Here is a 24,007-nt window from a genome sequence, read left to right as displayed (position 1 = left end):
GCGGGAGGGGACAGGGCGCAGGACAGGGCGCAGGTGCGGGAAGCGACAGGGCGCAGGCGCGGGAGCGGGACGGGGCGCAGGCGCGGGAGGGGATGGGGGCGCAGGCACGGGATGCGCACAGGGCGCAGGCGCGGGAGGGGACGGGGCACAGGACGGGGCGCAGGGACGGGGGCGCAGGACGGGGCGCAGGCGCGGGAGGCGACAGGGCGCAGGTGCGGGAGGGGGACGGGGCGCAGGACGGGGCGCAGGCGCGGGAGGGGACGGGGCGCAGGCGCGGGAGGGGGACGGGGGTCACTCTCGCCGTCCGGCCAGGGCCATGGCTGGGGGGACAGGGGAACGTGACGGTACCCGTGTGCCTTGCTCTCTCTCGGCCTCAGGCCCCCTCCGCGGGCTGCGCCCTCCCCGCCAGGCCTCAGCCAGTGTCCACGGACCCGACGGTCCTGTCACACTAGTCAAGGACTCGGGCTTTAGGTCAGTCTTCTCCATGTGCTCTGAGTGAGAGTCCCGGGGCTGCTGTACAAAGCACCGTAAACCGGGGGGCTCGAGACAACGAGAACATGTTCTTCCCCAGTGCCGGGGGCCGGAAGTCTGAGGTCCGGGCGTGAGCAGGGCCCCGCTCGCCGCTGCGGTGGCCGGCGCCCCTTGGCGCCCCTCGGCCGGCAGCCGCTCACTGCACTGTCTGCCTCACGTCGCGAGGCCTTCTCTCTGTGTGTGTCTGCACCCTAACTTCTGTCTCATGGGGGCCCGAGCTGTGTGGGACGTAGGGCCAGGATAGCCTCCTCTTAGCCGAGGGGCAGCCGCAGAGCCCTGCGGGCTGGCGCGCGCGCGTGCGGAGTGGCCGGAGTCGCAGGCAGGTCGCGCAGGCGGAGAGACCCGCCATCCACACGGGCCCGGCTGGCGCTGCCGATTCTGCTCTCTCCCTCTGCTTTCTTGCAGGGTCGGTTCCTCCCTGGTGCGATTTCTCCGCCTCGGCCCCTCCTCCATCCTTGCAGCCCGTTTCCTGCCTCGGATCTGAGGTCTTGCAGAAGTCGACCCCGCCCGGGCTGGACTTGCTGCCGAGGGGAGGCAGGCTTCTTCCTGACCGAGGAGGGGCAGCGGGACTTCCTCCCGCGCCCCGACCCACGCGAGTCCCCAGCAGCGTCCTGTGTCACTCTGGGGCTGCTGGGGACCTGGGCTCGTGAAAACTGCTCGTGGGGATCGCTCCGTGGGTGCGATGCAGGCCTGGCTGTATCCTGCACGGCGCTTTGCGCCCCGGCCCCGGCTTTGACCTTGGGAGCCTTCTGCTCCACCCGAGATGCTCTGAGCCATTGGTCCAGCAAGACCGATGGTTCCGGGCACCGACGGCCACCGATGTCCTCGTTAGCTCCTTGAGTGGCACTGTCTTCGTCAGCTGGGGCCGCCGTAACAAAGTGCCGCGGACTGTGTGACTTAAACAGCAGAAGCCCACTCCGCGTGGTTCTGGAGGCTGGAGGCCCGAGGTCAGGGTGCTGGCAGGGCGGTGTCGGGCGCGGGTTCCCCTGACCGCGTCCGCGTCCGCGGCTGCCTTGTTGCCGAGTCCTCCGTGGAAGTGGGGGCGGGGAGGAAGGGAGAGAAATGGTGGCTCTTAAAAGAGCACAGACCCTATCAGGCCAGGCCCCCTCATCGCCTCGTCGAATCTTCGTAACGTCCTCTCCCCCGGTGTGACCACGCGGGGCTCAGGGCCCCAGCCTGTGCCTTTCGAGGGGTCGCAAACATTCGGTCCACAACACACACAGTAGCCTTTTTCAGGACAAAGCCCCTTGTCCCGTGGGAAGCACAAAGAGAACTCACCGTGTGGACGAGGGCTGAGGCCGCGTGGCTGGGCGGGGTGGGGCAAGTCCGGGTCGGGGCCTGGACGCCCCGTGCTGGGCGTTCTGGTACTTTCCCCTCAGTTCTGCCCTGATCAAGGCCTCAGGGCAAAAACCGCGCCTTCTAAAACCACTCACCGTAGATGGTGGAAGAAACAGACAGGGAGAGAGAGACTTTCTGAGTGAAGGCAGGGGGAGGTTTGCAGGGAGTCCGGGCAGGGCCGTGCCAGGCCAGCGGCAAGCGGGCCACCAGGGCGGCCACCCAGCGTGGCACACAGAACGCAGCCGTCGCCAGCGCAGCTGCCTCACGCTAGAGGGAAAGGCACTTTTTAGTGGGATGAAGGCATTGTGACCCTCAGATGCAAGAGCAGGACTTCCCAGGGCGGCCGGCAGGGAAGGGACGTGGGCCAGGCTGCGAACGGCACCAAGGGGTCGGACCTGCCACCCACCACGGGGTCGGACCTGCCACCCACCGACGTAGAGGTTCGGGAAGGCCTTCCTCCAGAAACCCAGGCGGGCCCGGACACCCCGCCATGTCGCTCACTGCCGACACGGACGCTTCTCTATGGACCAAGGCACCCGTTCGCCCACGGATCCCACGTGTACCCAGTACTTCACACACTCCGCCCCAAACAAACTCTGACGAAATGGGAGGGGCTCCGGGAGGGGCCCCTGGAGGGGCGAAGAAGCTAGATGGGGCAGAGCCGAGGGGGCGGTGGGAGCGCCCGCTGGGGGTCCCAAGGAGGGCGGGTGAGTCTCCGCCTCTGACCCACGGGCGGATGAGGGTCCTGGGCGGCTGTGACGGAGCCCCCCACTGGGCGGCTTCACCAGCCGAAATTCACTCTCTCACAGGCCAGGGCCGGAAGTCTGAGACGGGGGTGCTGGCAGGGCTGGGGTCCGGGGGGAGCCCCTCCAGCCTCTTCCAGCCCCCGGCCTTGCTGCCACCTCTCGGTGGGCGTGGCTCGCAGCCCCGCCCCTCCCGTCGTCCCTGCCTCCGTCCCCCCACTGCCCAGCCCGTGAGTCCCGAGTCCCCTTCTCCCTTCTCTCACGGGGACACCCATTGTGAGGACTAGGGCCCACCCTGGGTCCAGGGTGACTTCATCCCCAGACATTTAGGTTAATCACACTGGTTGAGTTTATTCCCTAATAGGTCAAATTTGTGGGGAGCTGGGGTTAGCGCTTAAATATATCTTTTATGGGGGAGCGGCCATCATTCGACCCAATGTACTGGGTGACCTTGGCGGAGGACACCTCACTTCTGCTTTTTTTATTGGCAAACTGCTGTTCAGGGGTCTGAACAGGGTCAGAGGATGTCACTCTTGCTGCTGCCCCTTGAAATTCGCGAGGGTCCCGTCCCTCCCCTCCGGGCTCTGAGCCCCTGTCCTGTCCTGGGTTGGGGGTGGGCACTGGTGTTTCTTTGACAGCTTCCCGGTAGTTGACACACTCACCCTGGTTTTCATGGGACTTTCCTGGTGCTCGTAGCGAAAACCCCACACCCTGAGAAGTGCCTCAGTCTGGAGCAAACCGGAAGCTGGCCACTCTGTCCTCGGGACAGCTAGGGGAAGGCCTGGAGGGGCCCCTCAGAGCAGCCCTTCAGACTCTGGGGCAGGGACATGTGGCAGGAAGCCACCAGGAAACCACCCCCGACTGCTGCTCGCTCGCTCGAAGCCGAGCGTGTGGACACCACCCGCCACCCAGTGCCACAGTCAAAGCCGGTGTCCTTGCAGGAGCGGCCAGGCGTGGAGCACGGCGTGCCACCGGGCACAGGGCCCCTGCTCCCAGGACGCCCCTGCCCCGACGTGCCCTCGCTTCCCCGAGCTTCTGGGCCACTTCTTCTGCACCCCCGACCCTGAGTGGGGTCCGCGGGTGGCTCAGACTTCCTCAGTGAGCATCTTGAGGGCCTGGCCAGGGGCCGCTGTTGGCCACAGCCCATGAAGCCGAGCAGGTGACAGTCACGTGGCGCTGGCTGAAGAGCAGCGTCCAGGTCCTGCTTCCCAGTGACGAGCTCGGAAGACGGGCCGGCAGCAGGGCAGGCTGTCACGCAGAGGAGGCTGTAGTGGGAAGGACGGAGCACCTAGGGACACTGAGGGTTGCCGCAGGAAACGGAGCCTGGCGCTGCTCTGGACGGGGTCACTGTCCTGGCGGGGCGCCAGCTGTGGCAGCAGCAGCCTCGCCTGCTCCCCCGGGGCCCCCTCAACACCAGAGCTGCACAGGGCACCTCCATTCCCTGGGGCGCAAGGCTCTCTCCAAAGAAGCCACCACTGTGAGGAGCGCTGACTTGATTCGGGGTCTGATGAGAAAGTGCCTCTGGACAGGGCTCCCGGAGTGAGGCTCGTCTGCTTCGGTCACGTAGGCGCGGTGCGTCTGCTCTCCCCGCCTCCCCTCCTTCCCCTCCCGGGAAGTGAGCCTGTCCGGGCGTGGCAGCGGGCAGCAGGGAGAGGGTCACCGCCTCCAGGCCGGACCTCCGTCACCCATCTTCCTCAGTTTCCTCCCTGTTACTCCCCGTCCGCCGGACCAGCCGCCTCTGCTTGGAGACGAGCCGCTCTCACGAAGCTCCTTCAGGGTCACCTAGTGCAGCCTCCTCCCTCCCCTCGCGAGGGAGGACACAGAGCCCCGCTCGGCGCCGTGACCGAAGGCGCAGGTCGCGGCTCACAGCCGTGGGGGCGCTGGCTCCGGCAGCGGGGAGCGTGCCCACGTCCCGTGTGCTGCCGCACGTGTGCGAATGTGCGGGGGTGTGCGTCTGCACGCACACACGCATGTGCGCAATTGCGCGTGAGCGCACGGCGTGTGAGCGTCTGCAAGCACGCACGCACGCGCGGGGGTGAACGTGGGGAGCGTGCGCCCATGAGCACGCACACGTGCGAGTGTGCCTGCGCGCGCGCACACACGCGAGAGTGTGCGTGGGACTGTGCCTGGATGAGTGTGCACGAGCGTGAGTGTGTGGGAATGAGCGTGTGCGGGCGCACCTTAAATCCAGCACCGCGCCCTCGTCTCCGGCTCTCGGACACCGAGTGAACCCGGGGACGTTTGCTGGATGAACCCGGGGACGTTTGCTGGATGAACCCGAGTCCGACACATTCGGGACGTGACAACATGACGTCCCAGAGGGACCTCCCTCTCCCCGTCGGGCTTGGAGCAAGGCGACTTTTCTCACCGGAGTGTCCCCGTGAAAAAGGCCGACGTGGGCGATGCCCGGAGCCATCGCGCATCGGTGATACGTGGAGGAAAAGATGTCGCTGCAGACGAAGTGAGCGCACGCACACGCACACGCACCCCGCCACTTGTGAGGGGGCCTGACCAGGCGAGTTTTAACGTAAAGAGAAAGCGTTTCGCGGAGAATCCCCAAGCCGCGTGCAGCGCTTAGCGGGCCATCCGAGCCCGAGGGACCACTTCGATCCCGCGCTGTCTTCTCCTGCCAGGTGAAACGTCTCGACCTTGCTCTGCCTCGAGGACTCTGACCGATGCTCTCCTCGTTGGGACGGTGGCCAGACGGGAGTGGGGCGTGAGGGGCTCAGGCTTCGGGGTTGCCGTGGGGCCTTTCTGACCCTCCGTTTCTTCATCTGTGCAGTGGGCTTCAGGGACCTACCTCACAGGGCGCCTCCGAGGATGAGGGCACGGGGCACAGGGCCACCTTCGAGGGCCGAAACGTAGCATTTTCCTCGGTTCCCTTGCCCTATCGACTTCACAGAAGCATGTGCAAGTGTTCTAAGAGGCGATAGGACGACAGATAGAACTCGCGTGTTGAAGGGCTCAGATTCACCTGAATTACAGTATTTTTTAAGTTTGCTCTGTTAGCGTTCATTAAATTTTATTCTGCTGAACATTGCATCACGGCTTTACAATGCGCTTCCCTCTTGGGGAAACATTTTTTAAGGCTCCGCTACGGCGTGGCGGGGGGCCCACCCCTCGCCCCGGGCTTTCCACCAGGGCTGTGGCCTTCCAGAAATCTCCCCCGAGCCCCTTAACGTCGCGGTTGTTTCCGGCTCCTTTTCTCACGACCCTTGTCCTGGCACGTGGGCCCCACCCGTGCACCGTGCACATGCAGCAGCTCATCAGCCCAGAGGTGCCTCTCCCGAGACGGGAAGGCGTAGCAACCCTGACGGGGCGTCAGGCTGGAGGCTCCCTCCTGGAACGACCGTTTGTGCTGTGCGCACCAGGGACCTAAACGCGCCAACCGTCAGCCGGGATGGGGCTTCGTTGCCCGGGGCCGCAGGCGCTCTCAGCAGGCTGGGCGAGACCTTCATCTCGTGCGAAACACTGTGCCTCAGTTTCCCACACCAAGCACTGGCAGAGAGCAACCCAGCAGGGGACTGTGAAGGCGGGGTCGACTAGACAGTGTTTCACGCCACGGTTAAAAGTCGACTTCGTGTACCGCGTGACGGCCACCGGAATGAAACGGGACCAGCGGCCGCCCTGCCGCCCCTCGCGATGTCCTCGCCTGTCCCCGTGGCCCTCTCGGGCTCGTGCCGGTTCTCACATCGTCCAACGGCGTCGCGGTCTTTGCGAAGATGGGACCGTAGGCCGTGCCGTGCGGACCTCACACCGTGAGGGGTCTCGTCGGCGTCCGTGGACCTCGCGTCCAGGCTCCCCGCGCTCCCGCCGCGGCTCACCCGACGCTTCTCCATTTGAAACCCCAAAAGAAGTGACCATCTCGGGACTGCAGCCTCCCGGCCCTCAGGCCCGTCCCCAGGACACGACCCCTGGGTTAAGGCGTAGGGACGTTTCTGAGGCTTTCGGTCGGCGCTGTCCGCGGGTGGGAGGGAGGCTTTCCCGAGTCCGATGGACCACTTTGATCCGACGCTGTCTTCTCCTGCCAGGTCTCGACGATAAGGTAACAGAACACCCCGTCCTCGATGGAGAGAGTCAGATTCGGGCTTGAACTGTGTTTCCTGCGTAACAGCGAGATGGGGCCCCGCGATGCGGCCGCCTGCTCATCTTTCCTCAGAGATGCCATCTGCCGGGAGCGAGAAAGGGCCAGGACGCGCAGGCGCCCCGAGGGACGCGCAGGGCAGCGGCAGGCGTTAACGAGCAGACATAAGGGACCACCCCCTGCGAGACAGCCTCCGAAGCCATCGCCACCGTCGGCAGCACAGGGGACAGACAGAAGGGCCCTTTCTCCCGCTCAGGCAGACGCAGAGCCACGGACCCCGCCATGCTCAGGACCCTCGGGCTGGCCCTGCTGGCTCTGCTCCGCGCCGTGGGCCCCGGCCAGGCCAGCGGCTTCACAGGTGAGGGTCCCGGCTGGGCGAGGGCAATGCGGGAGGAGCGGGGGGCGCCCTGGGGACGGGCTTCACGCATGGGGACAGCAGCCTTGTCGAGAGCCGGGCAGGCTTCCGCTTTGAGAGCCGACACCTGTTCCTTCTCCTCAAACGCTCTCAGAACCCCAGAAGAGGCGGAGTGTGCGCCTTGAGTTCGCCTGGGCGTCTGTGGGTTCAAGTGCAGGTTCTGGGTTGCTGTGCCCGGCCAGGGCCCGGAACCCTGCATTTCTGCCAGCGGTGCAGGTGCTGAAGGTCGGAGGGCCACACGGAGAGCCGGCACTGAACCCCGGCGTGCTGAGCGCCTTCAGCTCACGGGGAAGGAGGGGGACAGGGAGGGCCCCAGGCGCCGCGGCCGCACAGCTCTCGCCAGCGTGACGCAGCCGGGAGGCGGACTCTCATCCAGCTGCCCCTCACCGAGGGTTCTGCCAGCCCGGGTTCCCGCCCTGAAAAAGGGGGACGGAAGTGGCCAGTGGCGGAGTGAGGGGTCGAGCGAGAGGCCCGTCCGAAGCCTCCGCGAGGCACGGGGTCCACTGGTGAAAACGTGCTAGATTCCTGAAGCCCCACATGGCAGAGGCTTAGGCCACAAACCTTTCACGTTATTCTCGGCCTGAGGTCTGCCTTGTTCCACTAACACGCCCACCCCGTCCCGCGACCCACTTCCGTTTTGTGCCAGCTGAACGTTTTTCCACCCATTGGCGGGATTTTGGCTTAATGTGATTTCTTTTTCTTGAGTTTTCCTTTGGGAACGGGGGAGGTGCGCACCGCACCGCCCGGCCACAGAACCCGTGGGAACCTCGCGAAGCTGGAGGAGACCTCGGGGGACCTCGCGGCCCCCTCCCCACACTGTGCACGGAAGCTCAGGGTCACACATGCGTTTGCTCTGAGCAGCCAGGTACTGCCTTTGACAGGCGGCGTGTCGGTTAATCCTACGACCTCAGGGCACAGCCAGCATTTTACAGGTGACAAGACTGGGCCTGAGAGGGCATGAAACGAGCTCAGAATCACGCCGCTGGCGGTCGCGAGGCTGGCGTGAGCATGGTCTCTGGACCCTGGAGTGTGAAGATGCCCCATCTCTGGGATGGCACCCAAGACCCCCGACTGCCGCGCTGGTGGCTCGTAAAAGAGTTTGCTGGTTGTCAGCGTCCGCTAGAAGCTTTGTCCTCTGGGCTCTGCCAAGAAGCCAGGCTTGGACAGGGCCCAGTGGCCCCCGGGGAGAAAGTCAAAAATAAAACAAAACAAGTCGATCCCAAGCGTGGTTTTGCAGGAGACGTGTGTGCGTGCGCGTGTGTGCAGAGGGCTGTGCTGAGTGATCGGCTGGGACCTGTCACGGCCAGATGGAGCCTGGTGGCTCTCTGGAGACAGGGAAGTGGGGCCTGCGTCAGCGGTCGGCATCTTGTCTTGGGTGGAGATGGAAAACAAAGCCTAGATCCGTCGCGACAAAGTCTCAGCGCGAGAGGTCCCCGCGCTCTGTCTCGCCAGCCGATCGCTCGGTCAGAGACCAGCTCACAGCGGCCGTTTCCTCCAGCCCCTCCTCCAGGTCGCCTTGAAGCTCTGGGCCGCGTTGCCCTGCTCTTGAGGGCCGATTTCTCCTGCCCTACCCGCATCACGTGAAGGGGACCTTCCGGTCCTTCCCAGAGCTCACCGTCACTCGCCCCTTTGGCGGGGACGGGCGACCAGTGTTCCTACTCACAGAGGCCCGGCCACCGCAGTGGTGATGGGGAGACGGTCACCTGGCTCACCAAGGGTGACCCATCGTTGTATTCACCCCGAGTACAGCTGCAGCCTCCCCCAGCAGCCTCTCCTGGGCTGGCTCAGCCCGTTTCGTCCTGGGGACCCTCAGCCCCCTGACCCTTGCTTTCTGACAATTAGGGGCTGCAGTGTGACCAAAAGGGGGACTTTGTGGGGGTGCCGGGGGTGAGGATGGTTTGTGCTGCACCTCTGAGCTCCTCCCTAGAAACCCCTTCTCACGGAGGAGTCTACGCTGTAAGATTGAGCGCCTACCTGTTAGCTCTACAGTCTCATGACACTTGGAGCTCAGAGGCTGAGAATCTAAAAATGTGAGGTATCCTCTGACCATGTATCCGTCCCCCACTTGTCGTCCTGTGGCGGGCTCTGCGCCCTCGCTCCCGATGGTGGCAGCACGGGATGGGCTGAACTCGACCATCTGGTGACTCGCGTGTGCCTGGGATTTATTTATCTTCCATCTCATTCCCACGAAGGGCGCCGTTGCCGGCCGAGCCAGGCGTGACAGGCCTTCAGGGTGCAGTCGCTGCTGGCGTTGTCAGGACGCATTTCACCTGTCACACACTGCGGCTCCACATGCATGAGGTTCCCCCGCCGCAGAAGCAGGGCGTGGGGCGGGACACGGGGGCCGGGCCCCGACGTCTGAGCCGCCGCGTCCGCCGGCCGCGCCCTGCGCCCCGCAGCCGGGCTCAGGCCGGCGTTTCCCCGCGGGCGGGTCTCCATCCACGCGTGGTCTCCGCAGTGTCTGCTGCTGCGCTGACTTCTCGGCGGGCCTGGGTCCCCTCCGAGGGGCCGCGCTGCTGGGGGGTCCCCGCCTGCTCCCGCGGGAGAGGGGACTCGTGGAGAACCCCGAGTCGGTGCGGTCCTAACCTCTCTGTCTCCGATTCCCCCTCGCAGAGAAAGGCCTGTCCCTGCTGGGCTACCACCTGTGCAACTACAGCGTGACCCAGAGCGTCCAGAAGGTGGAGGCCGTCCAGCTGTCCCGAGCCACCTACGCCCCCTGCGGCGCGTGGATCCCCGGGAGGCGGTGCCCCAAGACCGTGTACAGCACCCGGTACCTGGCGGTGGACGTCCCCGTGTCCAGGAACGTGGCCGACTGCTGCGAGGGCTACGAGCAGCTGGGCCTGTACTGCGTCCTGCGTGAGTGCGGGGTGGCGGGGGCGGGGGGCGCCCCGCCTCCTCCTCATGCGGGGGGGGGGGGTGGGGACCTGATGAGCCTCACCACGGTCCCCGTTGTTGGTGCCGTTAGCCCTGGACATGCGGGCGCATCCTGCAGCGCCGGTGCTTGGCCGTGAGCGCGCATCGGTCGTCCGGGGGCCTGTCCGAGCGCCGGTCACGGGCCCCGCCCCGGGTTCAGGCCCAGCTAGCCGGGTATGCGGAGGCTGTGGCCGGGGGCCCCGGTTTGACGGCCTTTGTCCTAGAGCGGCGCTCTCAGGCCTGGCTGCCGCGGCCGGCCGCCGGGCCGCTCCAACCGCGCTGGCGCCGGGGCACCGCCCTCAGGGTGCGACGGAGCTGTCGGGGTGTCGCCCTGGCCCCGGGGTGCTGTGAAGCTCCCCACGTGATGCTGACACGGAGCCGAGTCTGAGAACTAGCGTCGCGATCTCCTCCGCGTCGGCTGCCACCTTCTCTTGTTGAAAGCCGGGGTGGACGCTCGCTGCATTCGGAGCCCCAGTCTGAACTCCTGTATGTGAAAGAGATGGAAGGGGCCCCCGGTCCCCCCTAACTGCCCGGAGGTCCCCAAGTCCTCCGACTTCCGCAGAGCAGTTCGGAGGATGCCCGCGGTGACTAACGGGGTGACCGTTAGCTGTAGGGACAGTGCCCGGGGCTGGACGGGCCGCGCCGTGTGGGGTCAGGGCTCAGCTCCTCGACGTGCTGGGAGCTTTCCAGGGACCCCTACCCGGGGAGGGGTGCGCGTGTGACGCACGTGGGCGGTGGCGACTGTCGCCTCTGAGCCAATGCTCAGACTTTCTGAGCAGCCAGAAAGTCCCCCGTCCGCACCCCGTCGTGGAGGGGAAGTGGGAAGGGCATGGCTCCAGCCATTGTCCCCAGGCCACCCGGGCTCGGAGGGCTGTCCCCTCGGGAGTGCAGGAAGCACCGGCTTGGGGGCCCGGGCGGAGGCCGGCCCGGGCGGCTCGCAGCAGGGTGCTGCCCCCCCCACACACACACACCAGGGGCTGTGGGGGGCGGTCTCGGTCCCGCCCACCCCGAGAGGGCCACGTGGGCTCGGCATGCTGAGTCAGCGTGCGCGCGCCTTCCTCAAACAGCTCAGCAGCCGATGATCTAAAACGGGAAACTATTGCGAGGACACACGACGTCCCTTTCCGTCTAAACGACCTTTGGTTTTGTTTGTTTCTTTAAATCCAGCATTTGGGACGCAACGATGATTGACATGTCGGTTTACTTGAGCGTGTCTTTTTACTGTAACTACAAAAATGAATACACGAGCCCCGCAGCAACCTGAGAACAGACGAGAGCGTCCCGCGGGACAGGGTCGCCTGCCACTTTCCCCTGGCCCCGTTCGGGGACGTCCCGACAGCTCAGGGCTGAGTGTCACGGTGACAGCGCTGTCACTAACGCCGCCACCCAGGCAGGGCCAGCCAGCCGCGGCCCACGGCCTGGGGCCAGCCGCGTGTCCCCGTGGGCGCCTTCAAGCGGTGCTCGCAGGGAAGGGCTGCCCCGGGAGGTCCCATCCCAGGGCCGGGCCTGAGGGGGCCCTTCCTGTGCTGACACCAGCCGCCCCTCCAGTTTCCCCGTCTCCAAGGGCCACAGGTACAGAGCGGGGCCAGCCGAGCCGCTGCCTCTGGCCTGGGCGCACCTGTCCTCCTGGGGAGTGGGGGGGCCCTTTCTTTTGTGGGGACCTTGGAGCCCACGGCTCTTGGGTATGGAGCATCGGAGTCCAGGGGCAGAAGGTGGGTGCCATCCTGCCCTGTCCGTCTTCACCCTGAAGGCAACAGTCTTCCCACTTGCTGGCTCTTGTCAGTAAGAGAGGCCACACATCCAGGGGGGCCGGAGGATGGGGACCCGGGAGGGGCTGAGCCACGCCAGGTCCTCCCACGCTGAAGGGTCAGCCTCCTGTAGGGGCTGCTGCCCTGCCGAGCTAAACGAGTAAACACCCGCCGAGAGAAGGCAGGGGTGGCCGCCGCCCCCCCCCCCCCCGCCGCCTGCCACTCCACCGTCTCCAGGAAGCGGCTCCCACGGGACATCGGGCCACAGTCACAGTGTTAGCACCTTAATTAGGAACTCAGCGGGCAGGGAGAGGACGAGAACATTCTAGTGAGTCCCCTGGGCAGGGCTGCTCTGGGACACCGTGGGCAGGGGCGGGGGCGGCAGGGCGAGCTCTCCCAGACGGACTTGGGGCCCCTCACAGCGGGGGCGGGGCGTCCGCTGTCTCCCCTGAGGCTTGGAAGCGCTACTGCAGCATTGGGTGTGGAGGGGTGCGCGGGAGCCCAGAAACGGGAGGAACGGGGCCCTGCTGGGGCGTGTCCTGCAGGACAGGCCAGCGAGGGAGGGCCCCGGTCAGTCCCAGACAGGCGGCCCCCTGCTCTGCAGACGAGGACATAGGCTGGGGGCGGCAGGTGACTTGACCAGGACCACAGAGACTTGGGCCTGGCTCTCGCCGCCCCGAGCCAGGCTCTGTCGGTGGTGGTCGGGGCAGGTGCCGTGGCTGGGCAGGGGGACCGTGGCGCTGGGGAAGATTCGGGCCACGGAGCAGGCGGGACTCCTACTCCGGGGGGTCATGGCATCGGGCACCGCCTGGGATGGGGCCTTGAGGGGGCCCACGTGGCCGTGAAGTCACGCTGCAGAGCGATGTTTATTGACACGGAAGATGCTCCACCGCCTTGAGGGGCCGCCGAGCTCCTGCCGGCCACACTGGGCGCCTCTCGCCCGGGCCACACTCAGAGCGGCAGGCTGGCAGCCCGGCCCACACGGACACGGACCCGGACCAGCGCGTGATGTCCGATCAAAGCTCCCTTGCACAGTGACAGGCTGGTGACAGGCTGGCCCTTTGGAACCTCGACTGAGACGTCCCTGTACGTGACCCCCCAAACCCGCCGTTTGCTCCGCACGGCCTGGGGCAGCGGCCAAGCCGCGGGGTGGGGGGTCGGGTGGGGGGGGCAGCAGGGAGCGGCCGGGGATTGGCGCGGGGCGGGCTGCGGAAGGCACTCTTCGTGCTCGGGTCCCCCAGACGTGGGGTGGCCTGGGTCTCGGCGCCCCGCGCTCTCCGCTCAGAGGCCTCCTCTCCAGGTGGCAGCGAAACCCCAGACTCCCCTGCCCGCTGTCCCCACTCAGCCAGCGACGATCTGAGCGGGGAATGTGCCGTGAGAGAACTCAGCATTGCTTTCAGGCTAAGTGGCTTTCCGTTTCTAAAACTCCGGCCTTTGGACTTTCACGTTACTCACACCTTATTTCACTTAAACGTATCTTCCGACTATAATCACAAGAGCGAGTCCACGAGCCACGCGGAAATCTGGAAACGCAGGGGGAATGAAGGGGCGTGGCCCGTGAGCCCGCCGCCCACGCGGGGCCCGCGGAAGCGTTTCCTCCTCTCTTCCTTCGGGGGGATGTTCTGCAGCAGCGTGGTCGCCTCGTCCGGGGCTAGTTTGCCACGCGCTTCCGCCATTTGGCCATTGACCCGGAGCATCTTCCGTGTCGATCAACATTGCTCTGCAGCGTGACGTCACGGCCACGTGGCATCACCTCGTGCGGCTGTCTCGGCACGAAGCTGCCGCCACGGGCCGTCTAGCCGCCTGCAGGTTCTCCCTGTCACCGGTGACGCTGCGCTCGGGAGCCCACGGCACCAACGCCGCTACGCGCCCGCCGGATCGCGTCTGGGGGGCGAGAGTGTCGTAGCCAACTGCTGTCACACCCTGGTTTCCGCTGGCCCGTCACCATGGCAGGGGGACCCCACTGCACCCGGAGGCTCCCCCAAGGTCCCCGTCTCCCCCCAGGCTGAGGACCAGGGCCCCTCTGGGGAAGGAGGATGCCTGGGAAGGAGGTTGGGAGAGGACCCACGTTCCAGAAGGGTCAGCTCCCTGAGCCCCGGAGGCCGCAGACAGACGTGCCAGGCGGGCGGCCTCCTCGGCCCGAGGTGGCCGCGGGGCCCCGGGCGCTGCGCAGTCCTGCTCACCGCTCGTGGCGCGCTAGTGGAGGAGAAGCAGATTTCTGACCTTCTCCCAGGGCGGGACGGCTGACGGCTCCCTTGGGTCTCGGTGAGCGCCAGCCCCGTGGGAGGAGGGGAGCCCCAGCAGCGTTCTTCTTTGCACCAAGTTGAACTTGAACTCGAAAACACGTCTGTTGAGATTGGCGACCATTTTTGGAAGCCGAGCGTTCTTTTCATTTTAATAAACCTTTTAGTTTAGAACAGTTTTAGATTTACAGACAAGTTGCAAAGATGGTGGAGGTCCCCGTATGCCCCTCGCCAGTGGCCCCAGGTGTCAGCGCCAGTGTACCCCAGTACACGCGTCCCACAGAGGGACCCGAAGGTCAGCGCCCTGCTGGGGGTTCAGCCGCACGCTGTCCTTGGATTTTGCTTTTTTCCCTCCTAATGCCATTTTTCTGTCCCAGGAGCCACCTCGCATTGAGCCTGGTGTCCCCTGGGCCCTGAGGCTGTTGGCGTTTAGATGGGAGGGGACGTGAAGCCCTCCAGAGGCGTGGTTGTACCACAAGCTCATCTTTCATATCCCCAAAGCCGGCCCCTGTGTGGCAATTTCTCCAGGACTTTAGACATCAAATGATACTGCCCGGGCCTGACCACGGCCCTTGAGCGGGCCACACGGTGCGCCCCGGGGTGCCGCAGGCAGAACCTGCGGCCAGAGGCACCCTGGTGTGGAGCCCGAGCAGCCCAGCAGCTTCCGCCGCTGACGTCATTAACCGCTACTTATTCCCGCCCACCCCGTCCCCAGCCCTGAACCGGTCCTCGGCGTTTGCATCGAGCCCCGGGGTCTGCCCCACGGTGGGGCCAGAGGCGCCCACCTCGCCCTGTGCCCTGGACGCCGACTGCCCTGGACTTCAGAAATGCTGCCCCTGGTCAGGGGGCCACCGCTGCATGGTTCCTGCACCCCAAGGTAGGACTGAGATGTGCAGCGAGGGAGGTGTCCAGCTAGGCAGCCCGGGGGCTGGGCGCCTGGACCCGATCTGGTGGAGGTGCGGGCCAATTGCCAGGAGCACGGTGGGGGAGGGGCACCCACAGCTGGGTGCAGGGCGCGTCCGCTCCCAAGCAATGCATGTCTCCCTCGAAATCTGGCCACTGCCGTCTCGGGCAGAGGGTGCACGCAGGGGCCCTGGGGGGAAGGTGCTCCTGGCAGAGCAACCCCACTTCCCCTGGTCCCCTGGGGGGCCCTAGGGCTCGGTGGAAGCTGACCTGTTTTGTAGTGGGAAGGTGTGCAGCTGGCCGCTCCTAAAGCGTCACAGGGACCCCAAGTCCTGCTCACTGATCCTGTTCCGCGGGTCTGTGGCCCAGCTCTCAGGGCAGCCTGTTGAGTCTGGAAAGATCTGTCCTTGGCCGTAGCTGGGCCATGTTGGTCAAGGTTCAGAGTAGGGAAAAAAATCCATCATATGTAATATGTATTGCAATAAATTCTAGTATTAGTATAGTATAAATGATGTGCAATATATTATATTACGTTAGTGTACGTTAATACGCTATTTTGCTATATACATCACAATGTACATGTTATATAAATCTATATGACACACAGTATTATCCAGCACGCATGATCCACAGTAACGTATCACGTAGTGTATCCAGGACTACACAGAGGAAAACACACGAGTGGTGAGGGCGGGAGGCAGGGCCTGCCCACGCCTCCCAGGGGCCAGCCCACCCCCGCCGTCCAGGCCTCCTGCCCCACCTCCCGCCCGGCCCCGCTGGCCCTGCCCTGCCCTGCCCAGGCCACGTCTCTTCAGCCCGTTCCCCTTGCGGTTCCAGGGAGGAGCCCGGCACACTCCTGGTACAATGTGACCGGCCTGGTGAAGATGGACTTCGAGGAGCTCCGGCAGCTGGACCCGAAGTTGCTGCATCACACGCGGCTCCTGCACTCCATGGTGGGTGAGAGGGGGCGAGCCTGCGGCGGGCCGGGCTGGCACGGGCTGGCACGGGCGGGGTCGGGGGGAACGGGAGGTCATGGGGGGCTGCCCTGAGTGACCCCAGGTCTGGCTGTGTGAGCCAGGATGACAACGGATACAAAACTATTGTGGAGGTTCATGCCTGCAGAGTGGAAGGGTGTGTGCATGTGTGCGCGCCTGCACGTGTGTGCACATGGGCGTTAGTGTGCACATGTGTGCGTGCACATGCACATGCGTATATGTGCACGCGCACATGCATGCACATCCATGTGTACACGTGTGCATGCATAGGCGCGTGTGTGCACACATGTGTGCATGTGTGCAGGTGTGTGTGTGCATGTGTGCATGTGCATGTATGTGTGTGTGCATGTGCGTGTGTGTGCGTGTGCGTGTGTGTGCGTGTGCGTGTGTGTGCATGTGCGTGTGTGTGCGTGCGTGTGTGTGCGTGTGCGTGTGTGTGTGTGTGCGTGTGTGTGCGTGTGCGTGTGTGTGCGCGTGCGTGAGCGCACACACCGGCCTATAACTTCTCCAGGCCTCGGTCTCCCTGTCTGTCTGATGGGGAAGTGTCACTGGGTGACACTCTGACTCTGACCTCACAGGTCACCGGGGCCCTGTGGCCGATGGAAGCCACCGTTTACCACCTGCACTCGGCCCGTGGGGACGCCTCGACCACAGTGTCCCAGCTGCTGCTGGGCCTGCCGCGGCCGGTGCCTGTGGCCACCGTCTCTGCGATGCTGGACGGCGTCGTGAAGCGCATCTACGAGGTGGTCAGCCTGCAGGCGCAAGGTGCAGCTCCCTCCGCCCTCTCCCGTGGGTGGCGGTGGGGGGCGGGGGGCAGGGCAGGCAAGGCGCGGCTGACCCCTTCTAGCTCACTGCGGCCCAAACTACGTTTAAACTCCGTGTCCCTGGCACACCGGCCAGGCCCAGCGTTCTCCTTCCGTGCAGGTCCTCCCCCTCCCCTCCTCCCCCTCCTCCCCTCCTCCCCCTCCTCCCCTCCTCCCCCTCCTCCCCCTCCTCCCCTCCTCCTCCTCCTCCCCCACCCTCCCCTTTCCCTTCCTCTTTCTGCCCATGTCACGGGTCAGCAAACTTCTCAGCCAGCCAGCACACCCTGTGGGCGGTGGGCCACATGGCCTCTGCCCCAGGCGCTTGGCTCTGCCACGTGACATGGAAGGAGTCACGGACAGGGTGTTAGCAGGTGGCTCCAGCCACACATTCTTCCCTGCAGCAGGAGTCTGCTGCACCCGGGAGGGTGGCCGCTCTCACTTGGGAAGCTCCCTCTAGCACAGTGACGGTCACAAGTGATGAGGCCAGGCTCCGGGGCCCAGAGAAAGCTCTAGAGATTGCATTCGATTTCCTTCAGAATCCAGACGCTCTCAGAAACCTGACTGATCGAGGCCAGAGAGGAGCTTGTCTTGTTGGGCCAGGCGCTGGCCGGAGGCCACAGGAACGCGCCCGCAGGCGGACGAGCCGGCTTCAGTGCCGGGGGCCAAGAGGACACGTGTTCGGAGGTGAGCGAGCATGACCAGGTGCTCACCGCCCACCCGTTGTTGTTTTTTTTTTGTAATAGACCTAAACGAATGCTCGCACGAGGAACTGAACGCCTGCTCCGAGGGGGAGCTGTGTTTGAACCTGGAGGGCTCGTACCAGTGCGTCTGCCCCCCGGAGTCGCCGACCTCGTCCCCCGAGGAGCCGAACTGCACGTGCGAAGGTGAGGCGCCTGGGCCTCGCCCCAGGAGGCTGGCCGGCCGCGCGGCCCCGGCCCGCAGGGCGCCTCCCTCCCTGCAGAGCGGCGCCGCCGGGCTCGGGCTCGTGGGCGGTGGGGTTGCTAGTCCTTCGCCCTGTCCTGGTTCTCGCGGCGACCGAGCCTTGCGTCCGCCCTTGGCTTTCGCCAGTGTTCGCCGCGCGCCGCTCACTGTGTAGACGCTGGTGACGGAGACGCGTGCGGCAGAGCGTCACCTCTGTGCTCGGGAGAGACAGCCGAGGGCGCGCCGGGGGCTTGCCGGCCGGCCGTGTCGGCCAGACGCCTGCGTACCTGCCGGCGTCCTTGGGACACCCCCGAGAGTGGGAGGGGCCTGATTAGTGCCCATGCGGGGGCTGCAGGATGAGCTGGAGCGTCCCCAGGTCACCCATCAATTAGATGCAGAAGGGGGAGGGCGAGAGGCAGCATGCGGTGTCCCCGCCGAACGGCGGGGCAGACGGGCGTTCCTGAGCGAGTCGGGGAAGACTGGGGATGTCGTTGTTGTTGTTGTTATTATTATTATTATTATTATCCTTTTGGGCAGTAAGAGTGTGGCTTGAGGAGGCATTGGCTTCGAGGGGAGGCAGGGTGCTGACCGAGCTGGATCCCAGGCGCCGGGGCTCAGAGGTGCATCGGAGCGGCATGGAAACCTGGGGTCGTCCGTGTCTGCGTGGTGCTTGAGCTGCAGGCATGACTTGGAGCAGGGAACGGGGCCTGGGGCCCATGGCTGAGGAGCCCCGATGTTCAGAAGCCAGTAAAGGGGGAGGGGCTTGCCAAGAGAGGGAGAGAGGCAGGAAGAGCAGCCAGAAAGAGCCTCTGGGGTCAGGGAGGGGCAGCGCTTGCTGGATGTTTACTGGGAGGGTCTCGGAGGGTAAGCCGGAGGAGGGGGCGCTCCCAGGAGGGTGGTTTTGGAAGATGGGTGATGCCAAAGCAGGCCGCGTGCTGATGGAAGAGACCTTGGTGGAATCTCGCAGCTCCAGGACCCAGTCAAGCCTTCTCCCCTCTGGGGACCTCTCCCCCTCCCACAGGCCTTCGCCAAAGGGGGACGCCGGTCACCTGAAGCTGCTCTGGTGGCTGGCGTGTGGCCGGGGGTCTCAGTGCCCACAGCCTGCAGGTGTGCAGGTGGGCGAGGCTGCAGGTGTGGGTGGGCGAGGCTGCAGGTGCGGGTGGGCGAGGCTGCAGGTGCGGGTGGGCGAGGCTGCAGGTGCGGTGGGCAAGGCTGCAGGTCCGGGTGGGCGAGGCCGCAGGTGCGGGTGGGCGAGGCCGCAGGTGCGGTGGGCGAGGCCGCAGGTGCAGGTGGGCGAGGCCGCAGGTGCGGTGGGCGAGGCTGCAGGTGCGGGTGGGCGAGGCTGCAGGTGCTCAGCTGGCGGCTGGGACAGTGAGTGGGAGACACGCGGATGGGCATTAAGGGTCAGGTTAGCATTCGTTCACTCATTCATTCATTCCTTGGCTTATGGGACGCATTTTATTGAGTGCCTACCACGCACCAGCTACTGTTCTCACTGGGGGTGTTCAGTGTCCAAGCCCTGCTCCCTTGAAAGTCACACTTCGGTGAGAGAAGATGACCACGTGGGGACAAACGGACCACGGGGCGATGGTTTGGCTATAGAGAAAGATGGCGTAGGAGAGCCACGGGAGGGACGGCCCGGGCGTGACGGCAGGGCGGCCTTCGGGCAGAGACCCGAGTGGAACAGGGGACTGAGCGCTGAGGCCGGCGGGGGGACGGGCTGGCGAGAGACAGGGAGGAGCTGGCGGGCTGAGAAACGGCCCCGACAACACCCGGGGCCCCGCGGCCCTGTCCCCGTACGCGGCAGAAGGAGCTTCGCAGATGGGACCCGGCGAAGGATCTCCAGACGGTGAGGTGATCCTGGACAATCCGAGTGGGCTCAGTGCGGTCACAAGGCAGAGGAGGGAGGCAGAGGGTCGGAGTCAGAGGCGCCGTGACCAGGGCCGCGCCGAGGGGAGAAGACGCTGCCCTCTGGGCCAGGCGGGTGGAGCAGGGCCCACCCCCGGGAGCGCAGGTGCCTTTAGAGGCTGGAAGAGGCAGGAGGTGGATTCTTGCCTGGAGCCTCCAGAAGGATCACAGTCCCGCGGACACCTGGACTTTGGCCTTCTGACCTCCAGCACTCTGAGAGGACATCCTCTTGCCCTAAGGCACTAGGTTTGTGGCGATGCGTTACAGCGGCCTCAGGAAACTCATACGAAGGGTCAAGACCCCGGAGGGGGCGTGTGCTGGGTGGGGTCCAGGGTCCAGGAGGGTCGGAGACCCGGGGCAGAAGCAGGCGGGGCCCACGGGGCCCGGACGTGGTAAGGCCATGGGGATTTTAAACTTTTTACTCTCGGACATTGTAGATGAACATAAATGCATCTTGCTTCATCTCCACCGCATTTACTCTCCCTTCGCCCAGCCCATGGTTTGAGATCCCCTTCCTCACGTGACTTCGTCTGTCACGACTTCAGAATGTACCTCTAAGAGGTAAGGGACACTTTTTAAAAAAAATCTACAATGCCATATCACCTCATCCCTTAGAAAAACAAGGCAATAATATTTTTTAACCTCATCTGACATCCAGTCTGTTGGAATTTCTATTTGTCTCATTGTTATCGTAATTTTGAATAGTCTGTTTCAGTTGCAAGTTATATCAGATCCAACAATGGCTGAGGCCACCTCTAAAGTTGTTCCATTTTGTGTCTGCGGCTCCCCCCACCCCCCGTTTCCTCCTGTGGCTGTCGGAAGACCCGCCTCCCTCCACTCAGCCATGATCCCCTGGATGGGGATCTGCTAGCATCGGGGCTCCCCAGCATCCCGTCCCCTCCTCTGGGTCTTCTCTTAGGTCAGGGCACCTGGACCCCCCGGTATCTGGTGAAGCCATTAGTGTGTCCTCACTCAGAGTGTTCCCAAGTGCACGGGATAGTGGAAGACAGAAAAGCTGACGGGAGAGGCTGTTATCGAAACCTTACGACCCCGTGATGGGGGGGTCCCTGTCATATGGAGCAGCTGACCCCACTCCGAGGGGCAAGGCAGGCAGCAGCGGGGGGCACGGCCCGGCAGGGTCCTGGGGGCAGGTGGCCAGGCAGACGCCAGGCCTCCCCGGGACAGCGGGGCGCACGCTGTGGGCAGGGCCTTGGTGGAGAGGGGCCTGCGGGACGCGCCCCCCGGCCTCGCTGCCACTCAGAGCGCTCGGCCCGGAACACGTGGGCCACCCACTCGTTTCGGCCGCCCGTCCCGCTCCGGTCGTTCCGGAATCCGACACGTCGCTTCGACCACGCTCTAACGGCGGCAGGGGAAGCCTCCCCGGGTCTCAGGGCCCAGCAAACTCTCTCGGTCTTCCCTGTCCCCCTCCAGGGTTCGTTGCCGTCTGTCTGTCTGTTCGTTTTACTGTTTTAAACCTGCTCTCCGTGCAGTTTCGTGCTCTGCTCTGCTCACTCCCTGCCGCGTCACAAAGGTTTCCACGAAGCAGCCTGGTCTTCAGCTCTGATTTTCCGTGGTTGAGTGTAAGGATGTTGCCTGGCAACGGTGTGATGCTCAGAGCTGTTTCCCTCAGGGGGTGTGTGTGTGTGGGGGGAGCATTTAGGCTGCTGCCAGCATCCTGCTATAAACACTAGAGAGATATGGAGAACAGTGTCACGGTCACGTTCAAACGACATAATTTAACTCGCATGTCCTTTCGTTCCTCTTTGAAAAGGTTTAACGGTGAGGCCCCGCCCTTTGCTCAGCCACGAGCTCTGTCGTGAGCACTTTCTGGTGTGACTTCCTTTGATCCGGGAGGAGCTGCCCTGTGGTGCACTCCCAGGGGCTGCCCTTTGGCACGGCGCTGTGTCGTCCAGGGGCCATGTCCTCCCCTCTGGGGACGGCAGTTGAGAAGGGAGGCTGAGGGCTGGGGGAGGGGCTGGTTCCCAGCACCGCTCGAGGACCCGGAGGGTCCAGAGTGGGTCTTCGTCCCCCGGAACGTTCTACCTCCCCGGGACGAAGCTCCACGGGGCAGGTCTCGTGGTCACTGCCCACCAGTCCCTGTGCTTGGCAAACAGCAGTCACTCCAAACATACTTGATATCAGTGAGTGACGAGGGAGGTTTGCATGGCGGCTGCTCTGGGAGTTTGGCTGGTACACCTCCCGGCCCTGTTCGACAAGATACGCTTCCGCGGTGCAGCTCGGGACTGTGGGGGTCTAACGAGAGCTGTGCTCCCCTCCCCCACCCCCACACGCACAGCTGCGCCCACAGCGCTGCGCACAGACCCCTGCAGACCGGCCCTGGGACTCACGGGCCCCAGCCTCGGCAGGCAGGACGTCCTGTGCTGTCGTTGAGAAGGTTGGAATACAGTCACTGAACATGCTCTGGTCCGTGATCTCATAAAAATATCAGACTCCTTTGGCCTCTGAGAATGCTGTCACACGGCCTCAGTACTGAGCTGCTAGGCTCCTTCTGAAAAAAAGGTGCAGCCCACAGGTAAACGCGGACAGGTAAACACCCCGATTTCGCTCCTCAGAGGGCAGAAAAGGCAAATCCAGCGTTGTCAGTGAAACTCAGTGAAACCAGTCGCACATTGCTAAGGGAAGCAGCATATGTTTTAAATTTAGAAGCTAATATAAATGAGCAATCTGCTGGAATGGTTTAGAGGTACGAACTCGTGGAAAATACAGCTCAAATTTCACGTGCTTTTTCTTGTGAAATTAGTCACCCAATTAATGATACATGGGGCAGCTGGATTCTTGCACAAAACAGAAACCATAAAAAACATTGCACGGTTGGCACGTCATGTCCCAGGAACACACGCTGTTTTGGGGATGGAGTAGGACTGTCTTCAGGGCTCATTCGAGCCCTCTCAGACACGGCCCCCCCACCAGCTGGACCCTAATGGCCACTCGGCTCTATATAGAAACGTTTCCTGGACTTGCGCTTGGCCAGGGCAGGGCCGGCCGCTAGAGAGGCAGCCTGGCAGGCAGGAAGGTCACCCAAGCCCAGACTCATCCCCAGCAAATGCGCAGACTTTTGGTTCGAACCCTCAACATTTACAAGGGTCTGGTGTCAGGGGGCAGGCCCGAGGGAGTGAGGACAGGAGCTGACACGGGAGATCCGGGGGCGGGCAGTGCCCCGACCAGCTCCCTTCCTGTTGCACCAGAGACGGGCCAGGGCCGCCGGGGAGAAACAGGGCTGGACCCAGGGACCTGGGGAATGTGTGCGCTTCACCGAGATGAAGGTCAAGTTCCCGACCAAGGGGTGGGGAGGGCCACCTGGCGATAGCGTCCTCAGATGGCACAGGCAAGAATCGGGCGCCGCTTTCCAGGGCCACGTTTTAATGGGGGGCGTTGAAAAGCTGGGGGCCACGCGAGCTTTCTGTCAGCTCCTTCCTGAGTTTTCCATTCGCCGGGACGCTGAGGTCCAGTTCGAGGGCACAGGGCAGAAGGACTGCCTCCGGGCCAGCATCGCGCGCTCTGTCCTGCGGAAGCAGGACTGGCCTCAGCGCGCCGGGCGCTGGCCGGCTTCGCAGCAGCACCCAGGACTCTCCAAGCGCTGTGCTGTCCGGCCGGCTGCTGCCCCGGAAGCTAGTGGAGGAAGATTGGGGGGCGGATGCATCTTCTGTGGCGGCTATCACAAAACGCCACAACCCTGGTGGTTTAAAACCATGAAAAAGGGTCAAAATGTAAAAAGAAAAAAAAAAAGTCAACTTGCTATCTTCTCTCATGAGCTTCCGGTGGTTTCTATCTGCCTGCTTTGAGGAGGCCCAGCAGGGGTTCCCAGTGGGGAAGCACACATACCCCAGGGCACCCCCGTTTATAATAGGGGGCTCAGTGCCCAGTTGGAGGAGGACACAGCAGGGCTGAGTCTCAGGACTAGGGTGGGGCACTAAACTTGATTCTGAGCTGCTTGGCACCCAAGGCAAAAAGGGAAATGGGTTGAATTATACCGGTTTTTATTTTTTCACTGTTCTAATTGGATGTTCTCTGTGACCTTATCTTCTAAATCACTGATTCGATCCTCGGCTTCATCTAATTTACTGTTGATTCCCTCCAACGTATTCTTTATTTCAGTAATTATCGTCTTCATTTCTAACTGGTTCTTTCTTATGTTTTCCATCTCCGTTCTTATGCTTTCTATCCCTTTGTTAAAGTTCTCGCTGAGTCCATCTACTCTTTCCACGAGTTGATTAACCAGTGCTGTGGATTTGTCATCTGGCAGGTTGCTTGCCTCCATTTTGTTGAGTTTTTTTTTTTTTCCTGGAACTTTATTTTGTTCTCTCATTCGGGACATGTCGCTTTGTCTCCCCGTTTTGGCTGACTCTCTGTGTCTGTTTCTATGTATTAGGTAGGGCTGCTCTGTCTCCCAGCCTTAGTAGAGTGGCCTTATGTAGCAGGCGTCCTGCAGGGCCCAGTGGCA

General features: G+C 63.7%; 1 protein-coding gene across 1 annotated transcript in view; it reads left to right on the top strand.

Moving 5' to 3' along the window:
- Positions 1 to 6,978: 6,978 nt before the first annotated feature.
- Positions 6,979 to 24,007, top strand: part of UMODL1 (uromodulin like 1) — a 46,899-nt gene continuing 29,870 nt past the window's right edge. The window contains exons 1-6 of the mRNA XM_016143448.2: positions 6,979 to 7,054; positions 9,725 to 9,967; positions 14,731 to 14,905; positions 15,763 to 15,871; positions 16,492 to 16,678; positions 17,460 to 17,600. Coding sequence (XP_015998934.2) covers positions 6,979 to 7,054; positions 9,725 to 9,967; positions 14,731 to 14,905; positions 15,763 to 15,871; positions 16,492 to 16,678; positions 17,460 to 17,600 — 931 coding nt within the window. The remainder of the gene's footprint in view (positions 7,055 to 9,724; positions 9,968 to 14,730; positions 14,906 to 15,762; positions 15,872 to 16,491; positions 16,679 to 17,459; positions 17,601 to 24,007) is intronic.

The sequence above is a fragment of the Rousettus aegyptiacus genome, unplaced genomic scaffold (assembly GCF_014176215.1).
Source record: "Rousettus aegyptiacus isolate mRouAeg1 unplaced genomic scaffold, mRouAeg1.p scaffold_m13_p_4, whole genome shotgun sequence".
In the NCBI taxonomy this organism is placed as follows: domain Eukaryota; kingdom Metazoa; phylum Chordata; class Mammalia; order Chiroptera; family Pteropodidae; genus Rousettus; species Rousettus aegyptiacus.
Note: the sequence above shows the minus strand (reverse complement) of the source record. Positions and strands in the feature narration are given on the sequence as shown.